The sequence below is a fragment of the Acomys minous genome, assembly GCF_964271855.1.
Source record: "Acomys minous genome assembly, chromosome: 15".
Taxonomy (NCBI): domain Eukaryota; kingdom Metazoa; phylum Chordata; class Mammalia; order Rodentia; family Muridae; genus Acomys; species Acomys minous.
In genome coordinates, this window is record NC_140497.1 from 34,931,492 (window position 1) to 34,958,695 (window position 27,204).

At 46.6% G+C, this 27,204-nt stretch overlaps 1 protein-coding gene across 8 annotated transcripts in view; it reads left to right on the forward strand.

The window, feature by feature from the left end:
- ACSL1 (acyl-CoA synthetase long chain family member 1) overlaps positions 1-27,204 on the forward strand; it is a 67,944-nt gene that overhangs the window by 27,918 nt on the left and 12,822 nt on the right. For 6 of the 8 annotated variants that reach the window (XM_084758946.1, XM_084758947.1, XM_084758950.1 and 3 more), the window contains 9 exons: positions 7,334-7,448; positions 11,161-11,225; positions 14,793-14,894; positions 17,119-17,218; positions 17,406-17,584; positions 22,347-22,379; positions 22,536-22,587; positions 23,069-23,142; positions 25,652-25,729. In XM_084758946.1, coding sequence (XP_084615072.1) covers positions 7,334-7,448; positions 11,161-11,225; positions 14,793-14,894; positions 17,119-17,218; positions 17,406-17,584; positions 22,347-22,379; positions 22,536-22,587; positions 23,069-23,142; positions 25,652-25,729 — 798 coding nt within the window. Of the gene's footprint in view, positions 1-7,333; positions 7,449-11,160; positions 11,226-14,792; positions 14,895-17,118; positions 17,219-17,405; positions 17,585-22,346; positions 22,380-22,535; positions 22,588-23,068; positions 23,143-25,651; positions 25,730-25,791; positions 25,870-27,204 lie in introns of all 8 variants that reach the window. The other 2 variants (XM_084758952.1, XM_084758953.1) reach the window with 1 other exon arrangement.

Consider the following 27,204-nt stretch of genomic DNA (forward strand, 5'->3'; position numbering starts at 1 on the left):
GATGAGGCACATGTCTTGGGAATTTAAGGAAAGAAAGTTGATTAGTTGTGTTAAAAACTACGTGTTGGGGCTGGAAAGATGGTCCAGTGGTTAAGTGTACTTGCTGTTCTTAGATAGGACTGGTGTTCAGTTCCCAGCACCCACGTGGTGGGCCACAGCCACCTGCACTCATACACATAAAAATAAATCCAAAATAGCAATGTATATAATATATACACATATATGTATGTAAGTATATATATTATACAGTATTCTTGTATAGTGCTGTATTGTTGAGTTCTCCATAACCAAGAAAAGAGAGTTGATTGATAGGAATATAATAAACCATGTCTAGGGCTGGAGAGATGGCTCAGAGGTTAAGAGCACTGGCTGTTCTTCCAAAGGTCCTGAGTTCAATTCCCGGAAACCACTGGTGGCTTATAACCATCTACAATGAGATCTGGTGCCCTCTTCTGATGTGTAGGCACATGCAGGCAGAATACTGTATAATAAATAAATAAATCTTAAAAAAAAGAACAGGTCTGAAAGCACATGTGATTTCATGCAAATAATGCCATCTGCTATAGGTTTCATTAGACAAGAGACATATGTACACTGAATTGACAGAAATGATTTCTATAATATTCATTTAAGTTTTAAAATAGTGCCCCCCAACAGTTGCCAAATGAAAAAAAATGATAGTTGTTACCACTCTGTGCTTCTTGACAAAAATTTCTACTGCACACCAACTGCTAAGAGGTGGGGTCACATGGGGTAGGACTTCCCAGAGGTAAAGCCCACTGCCTTGTGTTCTGACTGGCTAGCAGGTAAAAACCTAACAGGCAGACTTCTTTGGCCAGTGTGTGCTGAGTTTCCTGTCTAATGGTACTTTTCATATGCTGCCTCCACCCACAGTGTCTCCTAAACAGATCTTCCAAGTGGGATAGTGGGCAGCACAGGGAATTAGCCAGTAGAGAATTAACTAGGTTTGAAAAGCACTGAGAGCCCTGGGGATTAGAGGGTGGTGTTTGTCTAGACCTTGGCTTCTCAAGCATGAAGGAGAAGGATGTGTAGGCCAGTCTGGAGGAGCCTGCTTGCAGAGGGATTCACCAGGCTTGCTCCCTCCAGGCTCTGCTTCACTGCCCTGTAAACTGGGAATTGAGGAGGTGGTGGGCTGTGAGACGCTCCTTCCCTACTCCCTCAGCTGCTGGGAGTTCAGTGATGATTGTGGGGGTGATGCTTGCCTCTGGGAGTAAAGATGGAGGATTGTTATCTAGTTGAACAGGAAGCATGACACTTGCCCTGCGGTCTCTGCCCTTTACCTGCTGAGATAGTTTAGGGGTGTTGTTCAAATACTTTGTCCATTATCGTCCAGAGGTCACTGGAGTGTGGGGGTTCCTCCCACAGGACAGCCTTTAAGAGGCCTCATTTATATCAAGATCCAGTGTTGCTGAAAAGCAGTTTCATGTTGAAAAATGCAGAAATGCATGTTGGTGGCCCGGGCAGGGGAAAGCGGCATGTCAATCAAGTGCTGTGCTTGTGCTGAGAGGAGTGGAGCCTGGGGAAGGGAGCAGAGGTCAGTGACTGAGCTTCCGGTAGCTGCCATTCCCCTTGGGATGGACTGAGCATTAACCGCCAAGTCTTTGGTTGTCTCCTGAGAAGTTACTTGGATCCACTGCCCTTCCTTTCTTTTCTTCCCTCTTTCTCTCCAGTTTCCTTCTTCCCAGGTTGCTCCTGTGTATGCCCATCCTATAGATTGGGATGAGTGAGGCTACAATGTACAGTTGGACCCTTTCTACTAATAAGAAATCCTCAGGGACGTACTTTGCTTTAACTGTCTTTATACTTATAATTTTATACACACACACACACACACACACACACACACACACACACACACTATAAAATACTTTAATGGTCAGAGGAGGTGAGAATAACTCATACCATGAGTCAAACACTGGTAAGAGCTCTGGTCTCCAGAACCAGATGACACAGATGTTCCCTCCTTTGCTGTCCCTGTCTTTCCCCATTTCTGCCCTCAAGGGACATGCAGAGCATTTACTTTCTAATTAGCCTGATTCAACCCGAACTGTATTTACTAATTCAGCATATGGGAAGAGTGATCTCAAAGGGACCTCAGCCCCCACAGATGTTGGAGCAAAGGCCTTGCTTGACTGTAGTGCTTCTGAGTCTCCCTTTTTTGCTTTTAAACTTGGGAAGCCATACCCACTTTGAAGTGGGCCTGTAATCCCCCTGCTTTTCCGTCTTGGTTGGTTAGGCTCTGCCTCACCCCCACCTTCTTTCTGCAGGTGAGAAGGGCAGCTTCAGTAGCCGTTGTTCCTAGAACTGTCTATATGGACTTGGATAACCCAATAATTAAAGGCTCCGAGCTGTGGCACATACGAGTGCTCTGGGCTCCAGGTGTCAGCCTGCAGAGCGCAGACCCGCCACCGTCTGTAGGTCTGTGTAACTGAGGCGAGGCATGCTCAGCCCTTACATGCATAGCGTTTTTATTCAGGAAGAATGGGAGCACTTCAGCCTATCCAGGATGACTTGTCTGTTTAGGGGAATCTGTGATTGTTCATAGAACACATTTCACTCATCGTTACCCTCCCCATTTCACTGCCTTACAGTTGAGCACAGTGGCGCCCTTTGCCCAGCTGTACCTGTACCTTATAGTTAGTATCTCTTCTTTGACATCTCCTTACTGCTTCATTTTCAAGCCTTTGCTAATTAGTTTAATTGCTAATAATTAGAATAATAATAAACACCTTATCCTGAGGTTATGTTGTCAAGGTGATAGCTTTATTAGGAGCACAATTAGCTTCTGGTTTGGTTTCCATCTTCTCCCCAGTACTGAAGATTAACACCAAAAGCTTAAACTGAATTAAAGAATTATTTAGCTGAAGATTTGTTATTTAGTGACCCTCTAGAGCAGCGATTCTCAACCTTCCCGGCGCTGTAACCCTTTCATGCTTTAATAAAGTTCTTCATGTTGCGGTGCCCCTACCCATAGAGTTATTTTGTTATTTCTTAGCTGTCATTTTGCTACTCTTATGAATTGTACATAAATATCTGATATGCAGGGTATCTGACGTGTGACCCCCCCCCCTTCAAAGGGTCATTTGATGTCCACCAAGGGGGACACATCCTACAGGTTGGGAACCACTGCTCTAGAGCATTTTTGGAGAGCTGGGAGTTGTCCTGTCTTGAAGGGTATGGTCATCACTATTTAGCTAACCTCATCTGTATCTCAAACCTCCCCTGAGCTCAGAACTGTGGTTCTCCATGCCTTAACTCTTCCCTTTTCTCTGTTAGATGACAGACCTTGTGTTGCTTACGACACCTGCGCTCACCTCCTCCCCAGGCCACTGCCTTAGTCTGATCTCACATAAATGCTTTTCTCTCTGGTTCCTCCCCACGCACGGCCTTTCTGTGGTGCTGCCCTGATCTTCACCGCTCCCCTGCTTGGGACTTGTCTCTTGGATCCCCTGACAGTCTTATTGAAAGCCTGAGTGCTGGACCACATCCTCAGAGTTTCTGGGTCTGCCTTTATCATATCTTTTCCCAACAAACATCAGCTGCTCCCTCAGTCTATATTTTGTAGACCTGGTCTCTAAGATGTAAGAAATATTACATATGAGCCTTTCTATTAAATACTATAAAACTTCTTATCTTCTCCACCTTTTAAGACTTTTATGCACATTTTTAAAAAAGATTTTATTTATGAGTGTTCTATCTGCATGTATACATGCAGGCCAGAAGAGGGCATCAGATTCCAGTATTGATGGTTGTGAGCCACCATGTGGTTTCTGGGAATTGAACTCAGGACCTCTGAAGGGCAGACAGGGCACTTATCCACTGAGCCATCTCTGCAGCCCCCCTTATGCACATTCTTTAATCCGCTCACCCCAGCCTGATGAAACATCCCAGGAACTGTATGTCGTTAAGACAGCGGAGCTAATCAAATAAGACTGTGAGGCCCAACTCCCGCCTATAGGGTAAGGACACAGTCACCACCACCAAGTGCATTTCCTGTCTCTGTGTGTTCACCCTTCTGAGTGTGACCTCTTGATCCAGCGTGAAGTTTGCCTCGTCCAGATAGATATTCAGCTGGAATGACGGTCTCTTTCTTTGAGACCCAAAGCTTATTCCTAACAGAGACAAACCTGTTAAGCCTGCCCCTCAGGGTCCACACCTGCTCCTCTGTGTCCTTGTTCTTCCTCATCTTGTGACTGGCCAGGATTCCTTGGAGTCTCTCTGGTCACTCGAGGACAAGATGTATTAGTGACTTCTGCACTGCAGCAGCCACAACACCTGACCCAACTCCTTAAGGCAAGAAAGGTGAGGCCCTCGCAGTTTCAAAAGATTTCTGACATCACAGCAGGGAGGACATTGTAGAGTGTTCAGTTCACTCCAGCTGCAGAAGATGCTTCTGTTTCTACAGACAGGAAGCAGAGTGCCAGCCAGAAGCCAAAGACCAGTTAACATCTTAAAACACCTGTACTTGCTCACCCACATCTGTCTACCAGGCCCCACCTCTTAAAGGTTCCACAGCCTGTCGGGAGGGTGACTAGCTGGGGACAACATAGTCAAAGCATGAGCCTGTGGGATGACATCCCAGATTCAAACCGTTACATTCTACCCCTGGACCCTGAAGGCTAGTGACCATCTCATTACATAACTTAGAGTCCGGCGGCCTTCACAGTTCTGCCACTGTCTAAAAAAAATCTACAGCCAGAATCTGTGCTGAGACCCAAAACAATCTTTTAGCTATGAGCTCCTAGAAAATGCAGAAACTATACACTTCCAGTGTATGGCGACGCAGAGTAAACACTCCCATTCTGAAAGGGAAGAATGGTAGCATAGCAAGGGGGCCAGGACCAAGGCAAGGTGCAAAGCCAACAGGCCAAACAGCAAATCCCGCAGCTCCACGGCCAGCATGAGAGGCAGGTATTGCCACGCTGTGCGCTCTAGCGTGCTTGGGGACCCCCTCCCCTTGCCACATGCAGCACACACAGCCTCCGTCCTGGGATGCTGCTGTTTCGAGTTTAAAGCTTTCCTTGGCCAGACAGCTTGTGTTCCTGTCATCTCTGGCATCCTGGACTTATATTGTAACACCATTTTCACTTTCACAGCGTCATCTCTACACACTTCTCAGGGGCTCCCTGCAGCAAATCTGACCCTCACAGACCTTGCCCAGCTCACAAGATTTTCATAAAAATCTTGATGGAAGCTGCCATGATTCTTCCACTCCGCATGCCCACACAACTAGTACCGCAGAAATGACACCACATTTCTGCTGTCAGCCTAACACAGTCCTGTGTGTCCTTACACCATGGCCACAGTCCCCTCTGAGTTCCGGGGGGCGGGGGATGGAGAAACTGGGAAAACACTTTCTTATACAGCTCTGTGCAAGTAACATACCCCAGGAGAACTTTTTTTTATTGTTCTCAACAGCTTTCCAAAATAGCACCACTAGCTAGGGGACAAGCATGTAAAACATGGGGGGCAGGGGCAGCATTTCAGACCCAAGCCGTAGCAGAAGTCTTAGGCTCCTTTTGCCTAGCTACCTACTAATCCCAGCAGCTCCACATTCAGCTGTGAGGGCCTCTCTCTGGAATGCAGATCTCATCGTTGCTTTTGAAGAGATAATATTGCATTGGGAGTTGCCACGAATGGTTCCGTGTCCCCACGAGTGCATGCGTGGTGTCGAAGGGACCATCCTGAGCAGAGTGTCATGAGGACCTGCCTGTGGGCAGCACAGGACAGCCAGGCTGCCTGCCCTTCACTTGGTGGGTAAAGTGGATTGGACTCAGGGCCACGAGGTAGTAATTTATGGCACACGGCCCTTCTGCAGCCAACGCCCCACGCCCCCAACACACACTGCAGCCGCAGCCTGCCCTCCCCTCATCTCCTTCCTATTTCCCTATTTCTCTGACCTTCTGTCCTCTCCTCCTCATTGTCCCCCCCTCCCCCTCCCCCCCCCCCAGCCAGTTATGCCTTATGTAGACTTCTGATTACTAGAAAACCACAGAATCTCTTCTTCCCGGAATCCTGGGGCCATCGACTCAGACTGCTCTTTGACCATGCTTAGCAAGGGTTATTTCCTGTTTTCTTTTCCTCAAACTTCAAGCCAGAAGTGACCCCTTCCACTTTTTGGGCAGTCGTTTCTTATGGTTCTGGAAGTTCTCATATCAAGTGTTGTAATTTCCCTTAAGGGTTTCCCGGGTGTTGTGTATGTGCAGGGGTCCTCTTTGAAGTGTGAAATACGAAGTGGGCTCTAAGCTAGAAGTTGAGCTCTGACCTACCAGCGTAGGGAGAATGTCTGAGGTATTCCTGTGGCTGTCTGGACCTCCTGCAGCATCTCTGGTCCTAGAGAGCTCCGTGGCTCCTGCTACTTCAGGAGGCTAGGGACCAGCATTCTGTCCATGCTCAGGCCGCCCTGTACATGGTGGCTGTGCGTAGGCCCCATCAGATGGAGACAGCTCAGACGAAGATGCTCAGCAGCGGGTGTGTACACCTACTTGTCCAAGCTGCAAACAAAACACACACCTGGGAAGACCTGCATCTGTTCACACACCAGTCAAGGAACGGAAGGGCCTAACGATCGTATTGCAGGTGGTCATGAGAGAACTGTAGTAGGAACCTCAGGTGTGGGTGACTTCTGGAAGGAAAAGTGAGTGCTCTGTCGTCTGCTCCCACACTGAGTAGGATTGATCTCTGTTCTGTTGGTGGATGCAGGTTGGGACTGTTAAGGTCTTTGTGGTGGTGGCCTTTCTCCACTCCCCCCTCCCTCCCTCCCTCCCCCCCCCCTCTCTGGCTTTGTCTGGCTAGACAGGTACTTATACGTCTGTGAGCTGCAGCAGATAAATCTTCTAGCTCTCCTTCCTCTTCCTCTTCTTCCTTCTTTCTCTTTCTCTCAGTTTTCTTTCCCCAAGATTCCACTCACAGCCCCCTGTCTTAGCTACCATGGTTCTTCAAGGAGGCAGCTGACTTATCTTAGCACACCAGCAGAGTCTGCATTTCTTCATTTCAGCTGCTGGTTTGTATTTATTTTACATCTAACTGACAAATGGTGACTGCGGGTGTTGATGGTGTACAGTAGCTAAAATAGGCTCGGGAGATCTATTTTACAGTGCCGTGGCCACCACTTATTACACCATATCTATTATCTCCCTAAGAATGACTGGGATAGGACATTTTAAGTGTTTGTTCTGCAAATAAATGCCAAGCCTTTGGGGGAAAATCGGCCTGCGGATTAGTTTCATGTGGCCACCACACGCACCTCTATATAGGCGTCACGCTGTAGGCTTCTTATTAACAGCCTGCTTGCCTCTGTCCTTCCCCACAGGGTACTGAAGGCGCTCGAAGATCGGCGCTCCTTGACAACGACAAGCTCTTGGTGTACATCTACGATGATGTCAGAACACTGTACGAAGGCTTCCAGAGGGGGATTCAGGTGTCAAGTAAGCCCATAGCTGCGTTGCTGGGACCGACATTTCCCTGCTGCTCCTCGTGAGGAATGAGCAGCCTTCCTTTCAAAAAGGCACCTCTGCCAGGCTTTCACAGATCCAGCATTGTTTGTGTTCTCTCTCCTGTAATTTGTCCACAGCCAATCTCAAAGTTTATAGGGCTCTCCAGATGGCCTCTGCCACCAAAAGTGATACAAGGGGCAAATACGTCCTATATTTGATGGAGAGAGTCACGTGTGCTGGGCTCCAGTGTTTCCTGTAGTTTTAAAAGACAGTGTTTAATTGGCCTTGGCCCATCATTTCTCAAGCTTTCTGGGCCACTAAATAGGTATTTTGAGAGAACTAGTGACTTTCCAGGGAAGCAATACCCGTCAGAAACACCCTGGAGGACCTTGCTGTCCCTCACCTGCATCCGCTCCAGCCCCTCTCCAGCCCCCACCTCAATCAGCCCTCAACCAAGAGTGCTGCTGGTCCCCCTCATATCTTCATGCCCTTCCTCCCCCCCACCCCCCCCCCCCACCCCATCACACTCCTGTCCTTCCCACTGTCCCTCACTCAGTGGTCCTGACATGTTCCTGCACTTTCAACATTATTGTATCCACTGTCTCCATAATCGTCTTCCTCCTCCGTCCTTTCATCCCTTTCTCCAGTGGGGCATCTCCCGCTTTTCCTTTCAGCATCTGCTTCTGCAGTAATCCTTGGCATACAGAGGTGTTGGCATGGCCTGCCTTTTGTCCTCTAGCCTGTACTCCTTGAGAACATGTCCTGCCACTTTGCTCTCCCTACAGCATTAACATAAGACCTGTCCACACTGGGTACCCAGTTAATATATTGTTCATGAAGGAAGACACATTCTTTTTGTTGTTGTTGTTGTTGTTGTTTTGTTTTTGGTTTTCGAGACAGGGTTTCTCTGTGTAATAGCTCTAGCTGTCCTGGAACTCACTCTGTAGACCAGGATGGCCTCGAACTCACAGAGATCAGCCTGCCTCTGCCTCCCAAGTGCTGGGATTAAAGGCATGCACCACCACTGCCCAGTGACACATTCTTTTTAAGGATTATTTTGCTTTCTCTGGGTTCCTTTATAGAAATGGATTGGGGGAGGGAGGTAGGGTGTGTTGAGACAGGGTCTCTCTGTGTAGCCTTGGATGTCTTGGAACTCACTCTGTAGACCCGGCTGGCCTCAAACTCAAGAGATGTCCCTATATCTGTTTCCCAAGGCCTGGGATTGCAGGCGTGCCTCACCACCGCCTGGCTTAGAAGTTGATCCTAGGGTCCGTGCTGGGGCTTCTGTTTTTGCCACTGGTAGCTAGATAGTGATCTTACAGTTGGGAACCCAGGGAGATTGCTTTCCCTGTGCCGCGGGATGCACTGCAAGCAGTACTGTGCACTCGAGGGGGACCTGCTAGGGATTGTTTGACCATGGTACAGTCTGATTGCTCTGCCCATCAGACAAATCTTCCTACAAAAGGCGCATTATCCCATTGTAAAGAGAAAGCACACTTCCTTGTCCATCATTTAATACATGAACTTCTTGAAGTTAGATTCAAGGTCTGAGTTTATCTATGACAGTAAATGTCCCTGCAGTAGAGCAAGCCAACATCAAGCTACATGAAAATATATGTGTTGTGACTTCTATACAGCTTTTCCTCTGTAGGCAGGGAGTGGGGTTTATCTGGGAGTGTGGGGCTTTCATTGTACTTCTGACAATTAGACTGCATTTTGTCCTGTTGTCACTTGTCTAACTGGAAAATGAGTGGCCTTCAATAAAACATAGAAGGAAACTGAAGCTTTCATAATATACATTGTCTAAATTAAGTCAGGTTTTTTTTTCCCTTCAAGAAACATCCTAAACTTTCATTTTCTTAGGCTATCTCAGGATCAAAAAAATATTATAGACAAGCAAAGCCCAGCATTTGTGGAAATGCTCAGAAGTTCCATGGCAGAAAAAACTAGCCTAGAGTTGTTTAAACCTAATTTAAATTTTTAAAAATTATTTTTATGTGTATGTTTTGCCCATATCCCATTTACATGAAGTGCCCACAGAAGCCAGAAGAAGACGTCAGAACTGATGAAACTGGAGTTACATATGAGTCACCATGTGGGCGCGGGAATTGAACACAGGTCCTCTGGAAGAGCAGCCAGTGCTTTTAACCACTGAGCCATATCTCTAGTCCCCTTAAACCTGGTACTTTTAAGATGCACGTAGCTATACGTTAGTGTCACCTGGGTATGCTTCTTAAAAAAAAAAACAAAAAACCTAAACTTCGTGGTCACGCTCATCCAGATATATCAAAGATTTTAGCAATGGGGCCTGGGTAAGGATGTTTTTCAAGTATACAGGTGAACTGGTGCTTAACTACACTGGTTAAAAGCTGGGATTAGTGTGCTCTGCCCAGAAAGAGCCAAACAGATGTTAGCCTTTGGGCCTTTAGGGCCAGACAGTCTCTGCATCTTTAGATGTAGGCAGGTGAGTTAGTAAGGGTCTGGTCTGCTAACACTGCTTATGAAAACAGTGTTGGCTCATTACAGCCCTTGGCTGTGGTTTCCCAGTCTTAGATCTTGAAGGTAAAATGGCATCGGTTTCTATAGCTGAGAAGCAGTGCTGCTGACCCTGCCATGCCCTCCAGCGTTGATTATGGTACTATACCCTGAAGCAGGTCTGGAAGAAAGACTGTTTCTGTCAGGCCTGTTATTAGGGATACCAGAAAAGTCATCCAGCCCAGCTCCCATCCTCCCATCCTCCCGATTGCTGACGGATACTCGAAGTCTCTTGTGTCCCACGCATGCTTCTCTAGGCATAAACCTAGGTAGTAGGACCAAGCTTGTCAAGGCCCTGGTGAAGCCATTGTCTTGTCTTCCTTGCCAGTTCTCCCATGGCTTCACACCAAATCAGAACACCTTTATATATTCAGACTTGGACTGGTGAACCTAGACATTGTGACATTTTCCCTTTCCTTCCCTTCCTCCCTTTGGGGGTGTGGATAGAATGTCATCAGGGCTAGGGCAGGATGCAGGAAGAAGGATATTTTCCCAGTGTTGTCATCATAAGGCATTAGGTCAGAGCCATTAGGGGTCCAGCACTTCCCAAAAGCCGTCAGCTGGCACCTAACCCTCCAACGCATGACCTTTGGGACGTATATCTTTCTGAGTTGGAATGCTCTGGCACTTCCTCTTCTCAAACGCCATGGTATTATCTCTACACTCAGCCACTGGCATGAAAGAAAAAGTCATAGGTTGAACGTTCTTGGAAATCATGTGACCTGGGTATGACAGTGCACACCTTTGATGCCAAGCACTCTGAAGGCAGAGGCAGGTCGATCTCTGTGAGTTCGAGGCCAGTCTGATCTTAAGAGTGAGTTTTAGGACAGCCAGAGCCACATAATAGAGAAAGTTTATTTCGAAAATCCAAAAACCGCCAACAAAAGAAGTCAGTCATATTAATATTTGCCTTTCTCCTTTATTTAGCACCTTGTCCTTCTGTTTAAGAAACAGAACAAATAAACAAACAAACTTAAAAATCATTTCAAACTCTGGGGTCGGGGGTGGGGCATGGGGACATTTCTAATCTGAACTCATTTCTAGTTTGAAGAATAGAGTCTGCCTGATGATGTGAGGAATAAGGAGAGGAACAAATATGATCCAGGAATGGCTAAACATCAAGGCCATCTTTTGCTTCATCTTTGTTTTTTTTTTTTTCTTTTTGTAGACAATGGCCCATGTTTAGGTTCTAGAAAGCCAAACCAGCCCTATGAGTGGATTTCCTACAAGCAGGTGAGTGCCCTGGCTCTGAGAGCTCTCCTCGTGTGTGACCAAATGCTTAAAGTAAGCAACTAAATACAGGGGAGGCTGATGTGGGTTCAGGGTTACAGGGGTTCAGTTCTCCATGGTAAGGCATGGTGCCTGGCTACATAAACTGATGGTTCAACTTATTATAGCTCAGAGGATCTGAAAGCTGAGCCTGATCAGCAGGGCTAGCCTAGACCCCCCACGGCCAGTCCCTATAGCTGCCAGCTTGGCCCCATGTCCAAAAGGTTCTGCCACTAGCTGGGGCCAAGGGTTTAAGTGCATGAGTCTGTGGGGGCCATTTCAGACCGTATGACTGGCTCTGTAGATGGGTCCGTGCACTGATTGTTGGGGTGGGAAATGGGCTGTACTTGGGGAACCCCACTGAGCATCTGAGGAAAAGCAGAACATAGACAAAAAAAAAAAAAGCCTTGAGAAAGTATAGCTGACTGACAAGTTAAAGCACTGTATTGGCAACCTATATGGATTTATTGTGAAGGATAATCTTTTAGACAATTGCAGACATTTTAGGAACCTCCAGAAGCAAAGGCTGACTCCCCGCCCCCCACTATAAGATGACCCCCTCTTCGCCTGAGGAGTTCTAGGAAACTTGGAAACTCCAATGTGGAGAGTCCCTGTTTTATGAACCTGACGAGGAAAGCATGCCCCAGGAGAAGGTGTGACTTGCCCGTGCTTACATACTGCGAGTGGCAGAAGCAGGACCAGAGCCAGGTCTGCCCTGGGCATGTTGACATCTGTTCATTGATCCCCAAAACTGTTCTTGGCCTGGCTCTCCAGGGTGTGGCTGTTAACCCCTCGACAGCTGTAGGGAACACACAGGCATTCAGAGGAGGCACCTGCTTGTCTGCATAAACCCAAAGCTAGGGTCTGGACATTCTCACACTTAGCGCTCTCATCGCCTCTCATCAGTGGCTGCGACTGTTTAAATCACACTCTGTGAGTAGTGGGCCCGTTTATTTTTATTCTCATTATGATTACACGGAATCAAGTTGGCCTTGCTTTTCTGGTCTGGCCTCAGGATGGGCAGGCGCAGCTGTGAATGCAGTTTAACTGCCTTCCTTTTTCCTACACAGCTGTCCAGGAAATGGCTTTTCTGTCCCTGGGCTCCACTGATGCTTGCTCTGGAGCCAGGTAATCCCATGACACTCACGAATTCGAATTGATTTTTCTCCCTGTTTTCAGTAGCTGGCGGCCTGTCTGAGGGTGCAGACAGACAGGGAGGGAGATGTCCTTCGGAGCCACAGAACACAGCTGAGTAGCACCAATCAGAGCTCCTTGGACTCAGTACGGCCCTGGAGTTTTCCTTTTCCCTCCTCAGAGAGTGAATTAGAATGCACAACACTGCTTGGGTAGCATTTATCTGTCTCTCAAGAGAGACAAGTGTGATTGGCTCGTAATACCTTGCCTGTGGAAGGAGCCAGGAGCTCACATGACCAGGGAGGGATTTCCCTTTTTCTGTTTGGCTTTTACCAAAGCCCAAACCGGTTTCTATCCCATTTCTTTCCATCAGTCAGTGCTGCCTCACACCTCCCAGCACTGAGGGAGTGGGGCCAGGAGAATCCTCATGAGTTCCTGGCCAGCCTTGGATACATATCGAGGCAGAGTCCGACTCTGGGCTACAGAATGAGACCACCTCAAAACAGCAAGACGGTTGCTTTCAGAGACTCTTCTAGCAAGACTATGTGGGTGACAGCCCTCAGGCCTTCACAGGCTCCCCTGCTACTCTCTGCACTATTTCTGTTAGATCTGTTGGCCAACAAAAGAAAGACATCTATTTTAGACTCATGGTCATGCCACTCTAGAAGTCCCTGAGGGTTTTTGAAGGTGTTACCATGTGGTTTGCACAGTTTAGCCAGTGGCAGAGACTTCACAGAGGATGCAGAGCTTTATTTAACTAAATCCAGCTTTGGCTTTGTAGAGATCTTTATCCCACTTTTTACTCACCTAACAAGACTGACTTTTAGGAAACTAAGAATCTCTTTGAGATTTTTTTCTGAAGAGTGAACTGGACCATTTTTCCAGAAACATAAACATAAGTATGTGTGTGTGTGTGTGTGTGTGTGTGTGTGTGTGTGTGTGTGTGTGTGTGTATGTGTGTATGTGTTGCCCAAGTAAGCCCTACAGACAACTTCAGGGATTTCTCAATTTCTAGTCCCTTAAATGTAACCTAGACTTGTGAATTGGTCAGGAATAGAAGATACTGTGTCACCCTGCTGTCTCCTGGCCAGTGCCACTCTGACTCCTTAGGTAGGGCTGGTATAGTGCCATGGACCAGAACCAACAGGATTCCTGACAAGGATAGGATGGCTATGCCTTAAAAGAACACTTAAGAATAAAGAACTCTACGTTTTAAGGTTTTACTTTTTAAAAATTAATTTAGAGTAGGAGTGACAGAGGGTAGCTATGGATATAATTCCTGTCTTAAGTTGTGTGTGTGTGTGTATATATGCATGTATGTATATATGTTTATTATGATGATGATGTTGGTTTTAATCTACACTTTTACTGCTCATTTCTCACAGTTGCAGTATTTTATAGCCACCTAGCTGTCATTTTTTGGGGACTATTGTCATTTACTTAGCCACCCAGGTGTTCTTTTTATTTCCTCCCTGGGGTTACTCAACTTTAGATAATTTTGAAATTTGTATCTTTGCACATAAGGCCTTTAAAAAAAATCTCTTTCTAAAATTGTATTATTTACCAAAAAGAAATATCAAGAATAGAATTGTAGAGTCCAATAATAAAAGCTGATTCTTAGCAGGGTGAGGTGGTACATGCCTGTAATCTCAGCACTCAGGAGGCAGAGGCAGGCAGATCTCTGAGTTCCAGGCCTGCCTGGTCTACAGAGCGAGTTCCAGGACAGCCAGGACGATACAGAAAAACCCTGTCTCTGAAACAAACAAGCAAATAAATGAAAGCTTAGCCTTATTTTTCTTTAAAGAAAAAAAAATGCTGTTTTTGTGTTTATACAAATGACAGGTTTTGAGGGTTTTGGTCACTTTTCTAGTCTTTTAAAAGAAAGGAAAGTCTAGCCAGGCCTGGTGACACATCCCTGTGCCTGAGGCAGCTGGAGCACTGTGACTCTGAGGCTAGTCTGAACCCGTGGAAGAAGTCAAGTACTGGAGACAATGTCCATGTTACAATGCTTGTCTAGTGTGTATAGAGCCCTCCCCAGCACTGCAGACAAACAACAGCCCCCTCCCCTGCAAAAGAAAGGTGTCTCCTTTTTGTCTTCGTCATTTTATAACACTAAAATAGAAACATACATATATAGGAAGCCCCGATGCATAGTCATCTGTGACCTGCAAATGAGAATAATTTGCTTTGCAGAAGGAATCCTAGAACCAGGTCTGTTAACACTGAGTCATGGTGAGTAAAACCTTGGGTTGTGTGATCAGTTTTTTAAAGGCATAGCTCTCCTTCTCTATATAGCTCTGCTTGCAGCAGAGACACCAGTGTGTCACCTGCTGAGCTTTTAAGGTCCCTGCAGTGAGAATGCTGCTCTCTCCTAAGGCTTGCCTCCCTTTGTTGCAGGTTGAAGAACTGGCTGAGTGCATAGGCTCAGCGCTGATCCACAAAGGTTTCAAGGCTTGCCCAGAGCAGTTCATCGGCATCTTTTCTCAAAACAGACCTGAGGTATTGACCACGGGCCATTTGCTATACAGGGGTTCCAGGGTTATCTATGGTTTCTCTGTAGCTGCTCGGGGCTAAGTTCTGTTGTCTGACTTCTGCTGGGAACATGGCTTTGTGATTTGCCTTAGAAAGTTACAGGAATGAAACCCGAAACTGAGACTATTTTCTTAAACTTTCAAGAGAAAAACATCATCTATCCTCTCCACCCACCCCCCCCTTAATTTTTATTTTGTTTTGAGTTTTCTTAATTCAGGTCCAGAAACAAAATTCTTATGGAAAAAAAAATACAAATCAAAAACATGTCAAATAAGAAGTCTGCTCCCTTCAAGGGCTGCCTGTATGACTGGACACACAGCATTAATAAATTATTAATAAGTTACAGCAGGAAGCTCCCAAACATTTTTGTTAGTAGCAAACTCTCCTTCCTGAGAAGTCTGAGCCTTCCGATCACATTTCCAAACCTAAAATGCCGTGAAATACCCACTGTGAGCTGACATGCAGCTGCTGTTTGGCTAAGGAGCCTCACACTTAGTGCTTCAGAAAAGTGACATGAGGAGCTGGGGAGTCGGCTCAGCAGTTAGGAGCATACATACTCTGCTCTTGCAGAGGACCAGGGTCTGAGTCCCAGCACACACGTGAGGTGCTCCAACTACTTGTAGCTCCAACTCCAGGTAATCCAACTCCTCGGCTCGCCACATGCACCTACACACACACACACACACACACACACACTTAAAAGTCATTTAAAAAAATACAGTGGCTTGAAATGGGGAGTTCCCTTAGAGTACTGGTAACTAGCTATGTCAACAGTAGCTGCCTTGGAAAAACTCAAGCATCAAATTATTTTATATCTACTTATGTCCTGAAAAGCGTCTTGGCTCTTCTGTCCCTGTGCTGTGTCCTGTTTTTATAAGTCCTTCTGTGCCCGGGTCTCATGTTCTACAGAGAAGCAACACTGTCCACAGCTGGCCTGCCCTTAGTCTCATGGAATGATCTGGTTTTCTTTTGTATCTCAGAAACATATCCAAAATTTTTGCTTCAGTGGAATTTTTATCATCGACACAAACCACAGCACAAATCTACTACTTCAAGGGATAGATCGCTATTGCGTTCTCTGAAACGTGGTGCATATGACACAGGGGAGGGTGAAGGGAGATCAGCCAAGGACAGCTTTCTGCACATAGAGCGCCTGAGTAATGTCTTGGGGGGAAACGGTAAAAAACAAAACAAAACAACAACAACGAAATACCCCACAGGCATAGCCCCAGGTCCATGCCACATGCATGTGACGCTGTGTCTTCTCTCCCACAGCAGCATCCTGTGGTGTCATTTGAAACGTACAGCTGAGAGAAAGGGGTGTCTTGATGTGAAAGAGGGACTGTGCCCAGTGTCTGGGAAATCAGTTGCTATGCAGCTGAGGTTGGTGGCAAGATAACCAGTTACTGTGTCACTGCTCTCCCTGGTCACTTCACTAGGGAGAGGTTTTGTTTTTGCTTTTTTTTTTTCAAGACAACTTTCTTATTTGATAGGTAGGTGTTCTTCCTCCTTTGACTGTACTACACACTGCTGTGGGATTGACCCTCCCCAAACCCCACAGCCATTGTGCCGCCCAACATACCTTCGCTGTTCCATGTGGCCCGTGCAGCAGGCCAGACGCTGTGGCACAGGCTCACTCCAGCTCACCCCTATAGCCAGGCTTCTCTCCAGCCTGCTTGCGCACTGGCCTCCCAGCCTGGGCTATTGCAGTCTCTCTCTGTTTTCTCTCTCTGTCACCCACATGCTCCAAAGTTTGCCTGTCTTACATAGGATAGACTTGGGCTTCTCCCCACCAAGGCATCTGCAGCCATCCTGAAGCCACAGCAAGCCCTTGCTCTCCAAGTCGGCTGCCGTCTTACCTGGTAACGATCATGTCCACATACACTTGCCTCTACCCTTTGGCCAGATTGCCCTTTGAATTTTAAGAAGTGGCACATTTTTGTATGCTCACCTAAAAATTTATTTTTAAAGGAAAGGGAGGAGGAGGATGCAAGAATAGAAAACAAAATAAAATAAAGATGGAGCAGGTGTTCTGTGTGTCTGAGCTGTCCGGGTTCCTGGGGCACAGTGCTGGACAGACACATGCTACTTCTGCCACAGTCTGCGCTTCTCATTTGACTTTCCAGATCTTGCCGTTCGCGGTGACTCTGGTGAGACGTCTCATTTTGTCTCTGTGACTTTTACTGTCTAGTGGGTGATCATCGAGCAGGGGTGCTTTGCTTACTCGATGGTGATTGTCCCGCTGTACGACACCCTTGGAACCGAAGCCATCACCTACATAGTGAACAAAGGTACGTCTTTGCTCTCTGTGTGACCATCGTCCTCGTTAGAGGGTTAGATTTGGCGGCTTTATCTACTTGGAGGGGATATTATGCTTAAATATGCATCACTCTGGCCTGTCAGTATCTATTAGAGCCAAGCTTTTAATCCACACCCCCCCCCCCCCCGGCTCATTCCTTATTGCCTCTTTATTTACAGGTGAACTCTCTGTGGTTTTCACTGACAATCCAGAAAAGGCCAAACTCTTATTAGAAAGCGTAGAAAATAAGCTAACAACATGCCTTAAAGTCGTAGTCATCATGGACTCCTTCGGCAGCGACCTGGTGGAACGAGGCAACAAGTGTGGGGTAGAAATCATCAGCTTGAAGACTCTGGAGGTGAGCTCTTCCACACGGCCCACCGTGGAGGGCTGGGTGTGGTACCCGGGGACACTACGGTCCCTGAGCGCTGTCAGCCCCCTACAAAACAGGACAGAGTTCCCATCTTCCTACTGCGCGGAAGATCAGGCTTGCATGGCAAAGGTTCCTTGTCTGTTTTGTTTTGCATGCTCTTTAAGATGGTCTCACTCTGTAGCCCGGCTGGTCTGAAAAGCACCATGGAGCTCAGGTTACCCTTGAACTTGTAGCAGTTTCCTTGCCCTAACTCTCTCAAACGCTGGGATCACAGTACTGAGTCTCTTGTCCTAGTCAAGTTTCTGTTACTGTGTTAAAAATCATGACCAAAAGGGACGTATGGAGGACAGAGTTTATTTGGCTTACACATCCCACTCATAGCTCATCATGAAGGGACGTCAGGGCAGGAGAAGCTGCCGACTAGCTTGCTCCCCTGGGCTTGTTCAGTTTGCTTGCTTATAGAGCCTGCCCGGGGCGGCACCACCCACAGTGATGGGCCGTCTCATGTCAATCCTTATCAGGAGAGTGTCCCCACAGACTTGCCTATAGACGATCTGATGCAGGCATTTCCTCTTCTCAGATGACCTTGGCCCATACCAGGTTGGCAAAAACTAACCAGCACACCGCCGTACCCAGTCCCCAGTGATTGGTTCACTATGTCACCTGCAGAAGCCTCAGGAAGGGAGCTGTAGTGCTCACAGTTATCCTCGGCATCAGTGCACTGTACCAGTGAGCACAGGCGCTGGCCTTTCCACCTCACACGGGTGGGAGGCGCTAGTTTGTATGCTCTTTTTAGCCTTGACTGCCTTTTACTTACTGGCTTGTCTCTGAAACCAAGCCAGACACTACAGAACTCTGTCTTATCATTTGTCTGTCCCTCTGTTGTCTGTCTCTCTCTCTGTCTTATCATTTGTCTCTCCGTCTGTCTGTCCATCTCTCTCCCTCTCCTCCCGCCCCTCTTTCTCAACTCGGGTCAGTATTGACAGCGAGTGCCATCTCGCCTACCCGCGTCATTCCCTTCTCCCGGTTTCTTCTACAGACCCTAGTGACTTTCCAGGCGTAGGTTTTTGCTTGATTTCTGTCCTGCTCATGGTTACTCTTGCTGTGGTGAAGCACCATAAGCAAAAGCACTGTTCAGTGCTGAAGGGATGCAGGGTAAGAACTGGAGGCAGGAGCTGGTGCAGAGGCCACGGAGGGGCGTGGCTTGCTCAGTCTGTTTTCTTAGAGAACCCAGGGATGGCACCACCCACAATGGGTGGATCTTCTCCCCTGTCAAGCACTGCAGCCCAGTCTTATGGAGGCATTTTCCTTTCCTTTTTTTTTTTTTTTTTTTTGTTTTTTGTTTTGTTTTGTTTTGTTTTGTTGTTGTTGTTTTGTTTTGTTGTTTTTTGAGACAGGGTTTCTCTGTGCAGCCTTGGTTGTCCTGGAGTCGCTTTGTAGAGCAGGCTGGCCTCGAACTCACAGAGATCCACCGGTCTCTGCCTCCCAAATGCTGGGATTAAAGGCGTGTGCCACCACGCCTGGCTGAAGCATTTTCCTAATTGAGGTTCCCTCCTCTCAGATGCCTTTAGCTTGTGCCATGTCGACATAAATCTATTTGGCACAGCTTGTTTATTTATCTCTTTGTTGTTTTTAATTTCAATGTGGCTTATTTTCGGTTTAAGCAGAGCTGTGATGGTAACCATTCTGGAAGAATCAGTGGTGTGTATATGATCTGACCCCAACACTATCCTTGGGTTAGGAAGCCAGGAAGCCAGCAGGAGGCCTTTTTTTACATGTGCATCATAGACAGACTCCATAGAGGAAGCTGTGTTGTCACTGAGCGTGTTACATCTTTTTGCGAAACTGTTATAAATAAGGTTTTAAAATTTAATGTATTAGTTTTCTTCCTTCTACAGAGAATTACAGGCTACAGAGCCCAGTCTGTGGAACTTTGGCCAAGGAACCACTACTCAGAGGGGCACTTGCTATTCCAACACCGACATGCAAGTGTGTGCACATTCACACGTGCACACACAGTGTACAGAACACAATTCCTTATGTATATTGGCCTAGGCTTCATTTTTTTAATTACAGTATAGCTAGCTTTTTACCTAAAGTTTTACAGTGGAGTGGTTTGGTTTGGTTTTGTTTAGATTTGTTTAATTTGTAGTCTTTCATGCTATTGAAATCTCTTTTTTCCCCTACCTGCCTCTCTGTCCCCTTCTCTGAGATGCACACCCCACCTGCCTCTCTGTCCCCTCCTCTGAGATGCACACCCCACCTGCCTCTCTGTCCCCTCCTCTGAGATGCACACACAGCGTTGTTCTTCCCTTTCCTTTTTTTTTTAACCACTACATGACAAAAATAGCTTTAAAATTAAAACATTACTTTGATGAATGAAGATTGTAGTACAGTTTATACTGAAATCTTGTTTTACACTTAACTGCTTAATGTAATTTATTTATTTTAGACATTTTGTAAACAAATGGTAAGAAGAAAAGATTTATGGTTGATTGTGGGGTCATTTCTATTAATATACATTTACATTAATACATGTACTTGTAGAATCAAAGTAGAACAGAAGCATTTTCGAATGCTTGCATTTTCTGTATTTTAGTTATGAGCATTTCAAGCACACACTGTTGAGTAATACCGCATGCAGCCGTATTCCTACCATCCTACTGAAGAGTCTATGGTTGCGTTTCAGCACTCTGCTTCAGCATTTCCTTACCCGTGTTCATCCACCCATCCATATTTTTTATGCATTTTTGTTAGGTTACAGATTTTGTTGTTCATAAATACTGCAATATGCTTGTCACTAGAGTTCAGTTTTATTCCTTTTTTTACCCTAATTGACCACTTCTAAAAGTAATTGATGTATTTTTTTCTTAAGGCTCTGAATCTCTCTCAGTGTAAATAATGTCCCAGTACAGGTCATGTTTGTTGCCCTAGATTAAAAGCAAGTTGCATGTGACTATGGCTTTATCTTGCTCAACATCAGCTGAAGATTCTAGAAGTCATTTAAGAAGTTTGAACCATTAGCTAGGCATGGTGCTGCATGCTTGTAGTTCCAGCACTTGGGCAGGGGCGGTAGGTGGGTCATTCCACGTCATCCTTAGCTTCTTCCCTCCCTAGAGTCAGCCTGGCCTACGTGAGTGAGATATTACCTCAGCAGCAACGACAGCAGCAAGGTAGAGGGAAGTTTTGAATAGATGAGTAGCAATTTGAAGTCAGTAAAGCTTGTTTGGGAAAGAATTTGCTGAAGTACAACGCTTTAGCTCTTTGTTGACTGCGGAGTGTGTTGTCGTTGTGTTTTGTTTTGAGCTGGTGGCTCTGTGTGTTGCCCAGGCTCAAGCCATCCTCTTGCCTCAGAGAATAGGTGTGTGGTTCAGGGCCCAACCCTGGCTGACTTCTAATTAGACACCAGGGTTCTTGTTTTTAACCTGTGGTCTATGATGTATGTAATTTCAATCGACTAAAAGTGTGCTAGGTGGAGCTCAGTGAGCCTGGCACACAGTGAGCCCAGCACACAGCAAGCCCAGCACACAGTGAGCCCGGCACACAGCGAGCCCAGAATGCACCTGTCTGACTTACATTTTGAGGTAGATGCCAGTGCACTCCACATGTATTCTCAACCTGTTCACTTTTGCTAGGGGGGAAAAAAAAAAATATATATATATATATATATATATATATGTATATATATAGTTTTTTTTGCTTTTTGATCTGTTTTGTTTTGTTTTAACTGGATGGATATGAAGGCTACTTAATGTAATGAACTGAAGCCCATGCCTGACAGCAGAAGTCTGCACTGGGAACAGCTATATCTAGAGACAAAACTTAGGTCCAACCTAATGCCCTTCCCAGAAGCAGCCTCCCATCCTCCTTGCAAGCCTGTTTTAGTTCAGAGCGCCCAGATCCTCCATCCTTTATGTGTGCAGCGTGGATATCTGAGCCTCACTAACAGCCAGCTTTTAAAAAGGGAAAAGAGGAAAGGGTTTGTATATCTACTTGTGGGAGGGGTCACTGAGGAAGAGCCAGGCGGTCAGGGAAAGGGTTTGTTTTCTGCTGTGGGAGGGGTCAGGTGCTTGAGGACTGGCAGATTTAAGTTTAAGGGCAATGCTTTGTTAAAAGTCATCAAAGGGAAAGGAGGGGGACTGGAGGATGGTGCTGAGGACTTTCTCTTTGGAACCAATCCTATTTCCAAGACCATTTGTGTGGTTTTATGTGAAAGATGGACAACTGGGCCAGGGGATGGTGGTGCCCTGGGGGGGGCAAAGTGGGGAGAAGTAGGAGCGAGGAGGGAGTGAGGAGAGAGAGAGAGAGAGAGAGAGAGAGAGAGAGAGAAGAGAAGAGAGGGAGAGATGGATAATGGGAAAATGGCTTCCTAAAACAATACTGTGATATCTGTTAAAGTTGCTCAAATTCACTTAATTTGAAAATGGTGGTGTTTTCATCAGCTGTGAGTGAAATCTGCGGTAAAGGCAGTAACTTGGGGGACTTTCCTCTTTGATCATGCATGTGTGTGGACGTTTTAGCAGCATGTATATCTACAACGCCTGGGTCCAGAAAAGGGCATCAGCTCCCCCGGAACTGGGAATGGCAGAGTTTTTGCCTTGTGGGTGCTAGGAATGGAACCTTAGGCCCTCCGGGAGAACAGCCGGTGCTCGTAACTGCTGCGCTGTCTCCACCGCCCCGACTTTCTCTCTACGGTTAGAAAATCTTAATACTGAAGTTTTGTTTTCTCTGTCTCTCCTCTACTAAGGACCTTGGAAGAGTGAACAGGAAGCAGCCCAAGGTAAGCACTGTGTGTGTCACCGTGTCAGAGCCCGCTACAGCTTGTTCTTTGCTTCGTCCAGTTGTGCTGGGGACCGTCGGAAATGCACGTGATGCCTGATGGCCTGGTCTAGTCTACGCTAATTCATACCCTTTTCTTTTAAAATTTTTTCTTCAGCCTCCAGCACCAGAAGATCTCGCGATAATTTGTTTCACAAGTGGAACTACAGGTGCGTTTTGAGATGTGGTGGCTTTAAGGAACTATCCGGAAGTCTGTGCTCTCCGTCCCCCTTTTGGATCATGTATTAATTATAGCTGGGTGCAAGAAAGCATAAGACAAAGTGGGCTGTGTGAGGTCATCTTGTTGCTCTGTGAGACAGTCTCACAACCTCGAGAGTGCCATGGATTCAGTATTTGCTGAGAGTGACTTTGGATGCACTCTATCCACGCCCCCATAGAACAAGATCCCTAGTTTCCTTCCCCTGTTAAAACACATAAATGCTTTAATGAAGAACGCTTCAGGTAATTTCCTGGTAGTGAGTGTCCTTGAAAGGCTCCTAACCCTGCTCAGAAATGTAATGTGATTCCCTGTTGGGCTGCACAAGAGGGTATCCAACAGTAGAGCTGACCAGCGGCGCCCTGAGGACAGAGGGGGCCTGCCACCATTGGCTGCCGTGCCTAACCTCTTCCTGCCTCCTGTGTTCTCTGCAGGCAACCCCAAAGGAGCGATGATCACTCACCAAAACATCGTGAGCGACTGCTCAGCCTTCGTGAAATCGACGGAGGTAATTCTTGAGAATATTCCCATGGATTTTCACATGCTCGGGTTGACGTTAAGCCCCAAGAGAGAAAGTTCTGCAGCGCTCCCTTCCCCATCAGGTCCATGTTGTACGTAAGAGCAGTAAAATGTAAAGGAGACCTGGACTTTTCATGAGGCCAGCAGCCCCCTTCTCTCAGACGATTTTACTGTGGACTGATCCCATAAGCCTTACTGTGTGTGACATTAGGTTGAACCCTGATGGAGCTCACGGTGGCTTTCATGAGGGGAGTATTTGAATGGCACCGTACAAACACTTCTACTGAAAGATGAAAGAGAGGCCTCTCAGTGCCTTCACTCCAGCGTTAGGAACCTAATTTCTTTTTCTTTTTCTTTTTTTTTTAATTAATTTATTCTGGTTACAACTAAATTGGTCTCTTGTACCCACCCGTTCCTCCCTCCCTCCCTCCCCCACCCTAGTCGCCTCCCCTAGGTCCATGATTGAGGGGGAACTTTATGGTCACAGGCTATCAGGTCTCATCTTGGTAGCCTGCCCATTTCTTTGAGTGCCACCAGGGCTCCCCACCAAGGGGAGGTCATCAAATATGGAGCCTAATTTCTTTAAGTTACCAATGAATGTTAAAGACGGCTGAAGGTTTTAAACCACTGTTTTGTCCTGTGGTCAGCTTGATTCCCGTTGTGTGAGAAAGGTCAAAGTCTGAATCGCTAGTTAACTTCCTGTCATCTTAAGGTTCTCTGTCCACAGGTCATAGTCTGCCTGGGTTGCCATTAAGAAACCACTCAGCCCATGTGGCTTAAACAACAGTTGTTTATTCCCCTCAGTTTAGGAGGCTGAAAGTCCAGGACCAGCTGCCAGCAAATTTGGTTCCTGGTGAGGGCTCTCTTCTGGGCTTGCAGATGACTGCCTCCTCTTTCGGGTGCTCTGGGGTGTCTCTTCTAGTGAGGCACCATGCTGTTGGGTTCTCACCTACTCCCAAATTCAGTCATATCGGGGGCCCTGTTCCCAACACACAGGGCTTAGAACTATCATGTGTGAATTTGGGAGGGGGACAGAGCTCAGTCCCTCACTCCAAAGATAGATTGCATGCTTATCTTTGCAAAGGTACCATCTTTGCCCATTTAACAGTGTGCTTTTGCAGGCTCTCGGGAGTATTCTGTAGCCCTGCTGTGGCAGGAGGCTATCTGTGGCTAACAGCTTAAGGAGTGGACATCTTTCTTTGGTGGCTGCTGAAGTCTGATTTTTGAGGATGCTTCCACTTGATTTTATTCTACTATCCCATTTCTTATTCCAACCCCCTACCTTTGGGTGTGTGTGTGCGTGTACGTGTGCATGTTTGCTGTATGAACAAAGTTAAACACCTAACGTCCCACCAAAGTGAAATGTGACTCTCCCAGTAGCCTTCAGAGATAACTTAGAAAGTGCCTGCAGTGATGACAGAACTTCATTGAGAAACAGTTACATTGCCAGGCAGTGGTGGCGCACGCCTTTAATCCCAGGACTCGGGAGACAGAGGCTGGAGGATCTCTGTGAGTTCGAGGCCAGCCTGGTCTATAAGGCGAGTTCAGGACAGCCAAGGCTACCCAGAGAAACCCTGTCTCAAAAAAGAAAAAGACAAAGGAAGAAAACTTACATCATCAAGAAGCAGTCTCAACTTCTAAAACTTCTAACCATGACACTGATATTATTTTGTGTGCTATATCAACAAAAATTTTAAATATGGGTGCTGGGAATGTACATCAGCAAGCTTTCCGTGCTTGAGGCCCTGGGTTCAGTCCACATTAACATACACACACGCAAATACACGCAGGCATCTACACACTCATCTCTAATCGATGTGACAGCAGCTGTGTTGGCAGGTCCTCCTTGTGTTGATAACAGGCACTCACCCACAGGCGTCCACACTAAAGCTGCCTGTGGGCTCGTCTTGCTGGGGATTTTATAGGAGAGCAAATCTCAAGGCAGATTTCAGGTTGCATTAGACACTCTGAGTGTTTTCCTGAGATGAAGGTGAAAATGTTGTTCCAATGCATCCACTAGAACCATTTCTTCCTCCAAATAAAAGGTCCTGGGTAACCTCTCCCCGTTCCCCTTGCAATGCAGCAATGCTGTCCTGTCACGGAATGGATCTTCATGTTGCTTATGGGGCAGTGGGACCTACCTGGTACTGGGTGGTTGTAACTGGAAGACGAAACAAGTAGAGCACACAGTCCCTCAACACTCTAATTTGTGCAAATTTTTCTTCCCGGGGAGGGGGTGGTCATAGTTCTGAAGGGGATATCCTTGCTTATTGGGAAGGGCTTCCACCCTGGAAAGGGCGACGGAGCCTTGTGGTAGAGCATTTGCTAACATTTGCAATGCCCTGGTGCCATCCCAATTTTTATTTAAAAAACAATTTCTTTTTACTCTTTGGTGAAAAGTAGCTGTGATGAGTGTTGGGGGCCGTGTGCCCTGCTCTGAAGGAAAATGGGGGCATCCTGCACATCTTAACTCTCCTCGCTGGTGTCCTTGCTTTCAGGCCACATTCCTCGTTTCCTCAGATGATACTCTGATATCTTTCTTGCCTCTCGCCCATATGTTTGAGACCGTTGTAGAGGTAGGCATCTGCTGTGTCTTCTTGCTTGTTTGTGTGCCCCACTAAGTTGTTGTGTCTTGCAGACAAGACTGACCCTGAATGCCAGTGACACACACATTTCGTTTTTGCCACTGGCACACATGTATGAGCAGCTACTACAGGTAAGTGTGCACAACCGCCATCCACACACAGGGTTCTTCACTCAGCCCCATTTCAGCAGCAGCGTAGATTATTGGAAAGAATATGAATTCTTATTCTTGGTCCAAACTGGACATTTGAACTTAAATACTGAAGTTTAAAATTAAGAGTTTGAATATTCAAAGCAAATCCAGGACAACCAGGACTGTTATACAGAGAAACCCTGACTCAAAAAAAAAAAAAAAAAGAAAAACAAACAAACAAACAAAATGCTATTTTTCCCTATACTATACTCTGATCACTCTCCATTTCCTCATCTCCTCCCAGATACTCCCTACCTCCCCCATGCAGCCACACGCCATGCCTTTTTGCGCTCTCTCCCTCCCCACCCCCCACAGGCCAGTAAAAAACAAACAACAACAAAACAAAAACCCAAGCCAACCAAAATAAGACAACACAGACACACATACAGGAAAAGCATGAAAAACACATACATAGGCAAACAAATTCGGAAATCCTAATAGATACACAAAACAAACAAAGAAAAAACAAACAAAGCATTGTGAGAAAAACAATTCCAGAAATATCTTTGGTTTTGTTGTGTGTTGCCCATCTACTGGGCGTGAGGCCTCCCTTTTGTTTGGTTTGTATATCCAGTTAAACGCCATTGGAGAAAACTAAGTTTCCCTTGGAGTGGTTCTCAACCGTGGGAGGAGTGGGAGCTTGAGGCCAGTCCCTCTCAGTGCTGGCGCCCATCTACCTTAGACCAGGGCAGGCCCGGTGCATGCCGCCACAGTCTCTGTGAGCTCACATCAGTCCTGTTGTATCTAGAAAGCCTTGGTTCCCTGGAGTCTTCATCCCCCCTGTCTCTTACTTCCTCTCCACCTCCTGTTCTGTAGAGTTCCCCGAGCTGAGGGGAGGGGTTTGATGGAGCCATCCCCTTCAGGACTGAGTGTTCCAAGGTGTCTCACTCTCTGCACATTGTCCAGCTGTGTGTCTCTGATTTAGTCCCCACCTCTAAAGGGAATTATTTTATTCACTGACTCTGATAAGTCTCTGAGGCACCCATTATGGGACAAGCTTCCCTTTTGTTTTGTGCTGATAACACAACTTGACTGAATCTTTTCACTAATAGTCTGTATGCCCTGGGGAGGAAGGGCTGTGTTTAATTGACCTGAGCCTGGGTTCCCTAGACACAGCCTGACCAAGGGCAGGGAGATAACTGAGTTGATACAGTGATTATCCAGCAAACATGAAGACCCAAGTTCTGTCCCCAAAACCCACGTGGAAGGCCAGTTGTGGTGGTGTGTATACTTGTAAGCCTAACACTAGTGAGGTGGAAGATCTCTGGAGTGCTC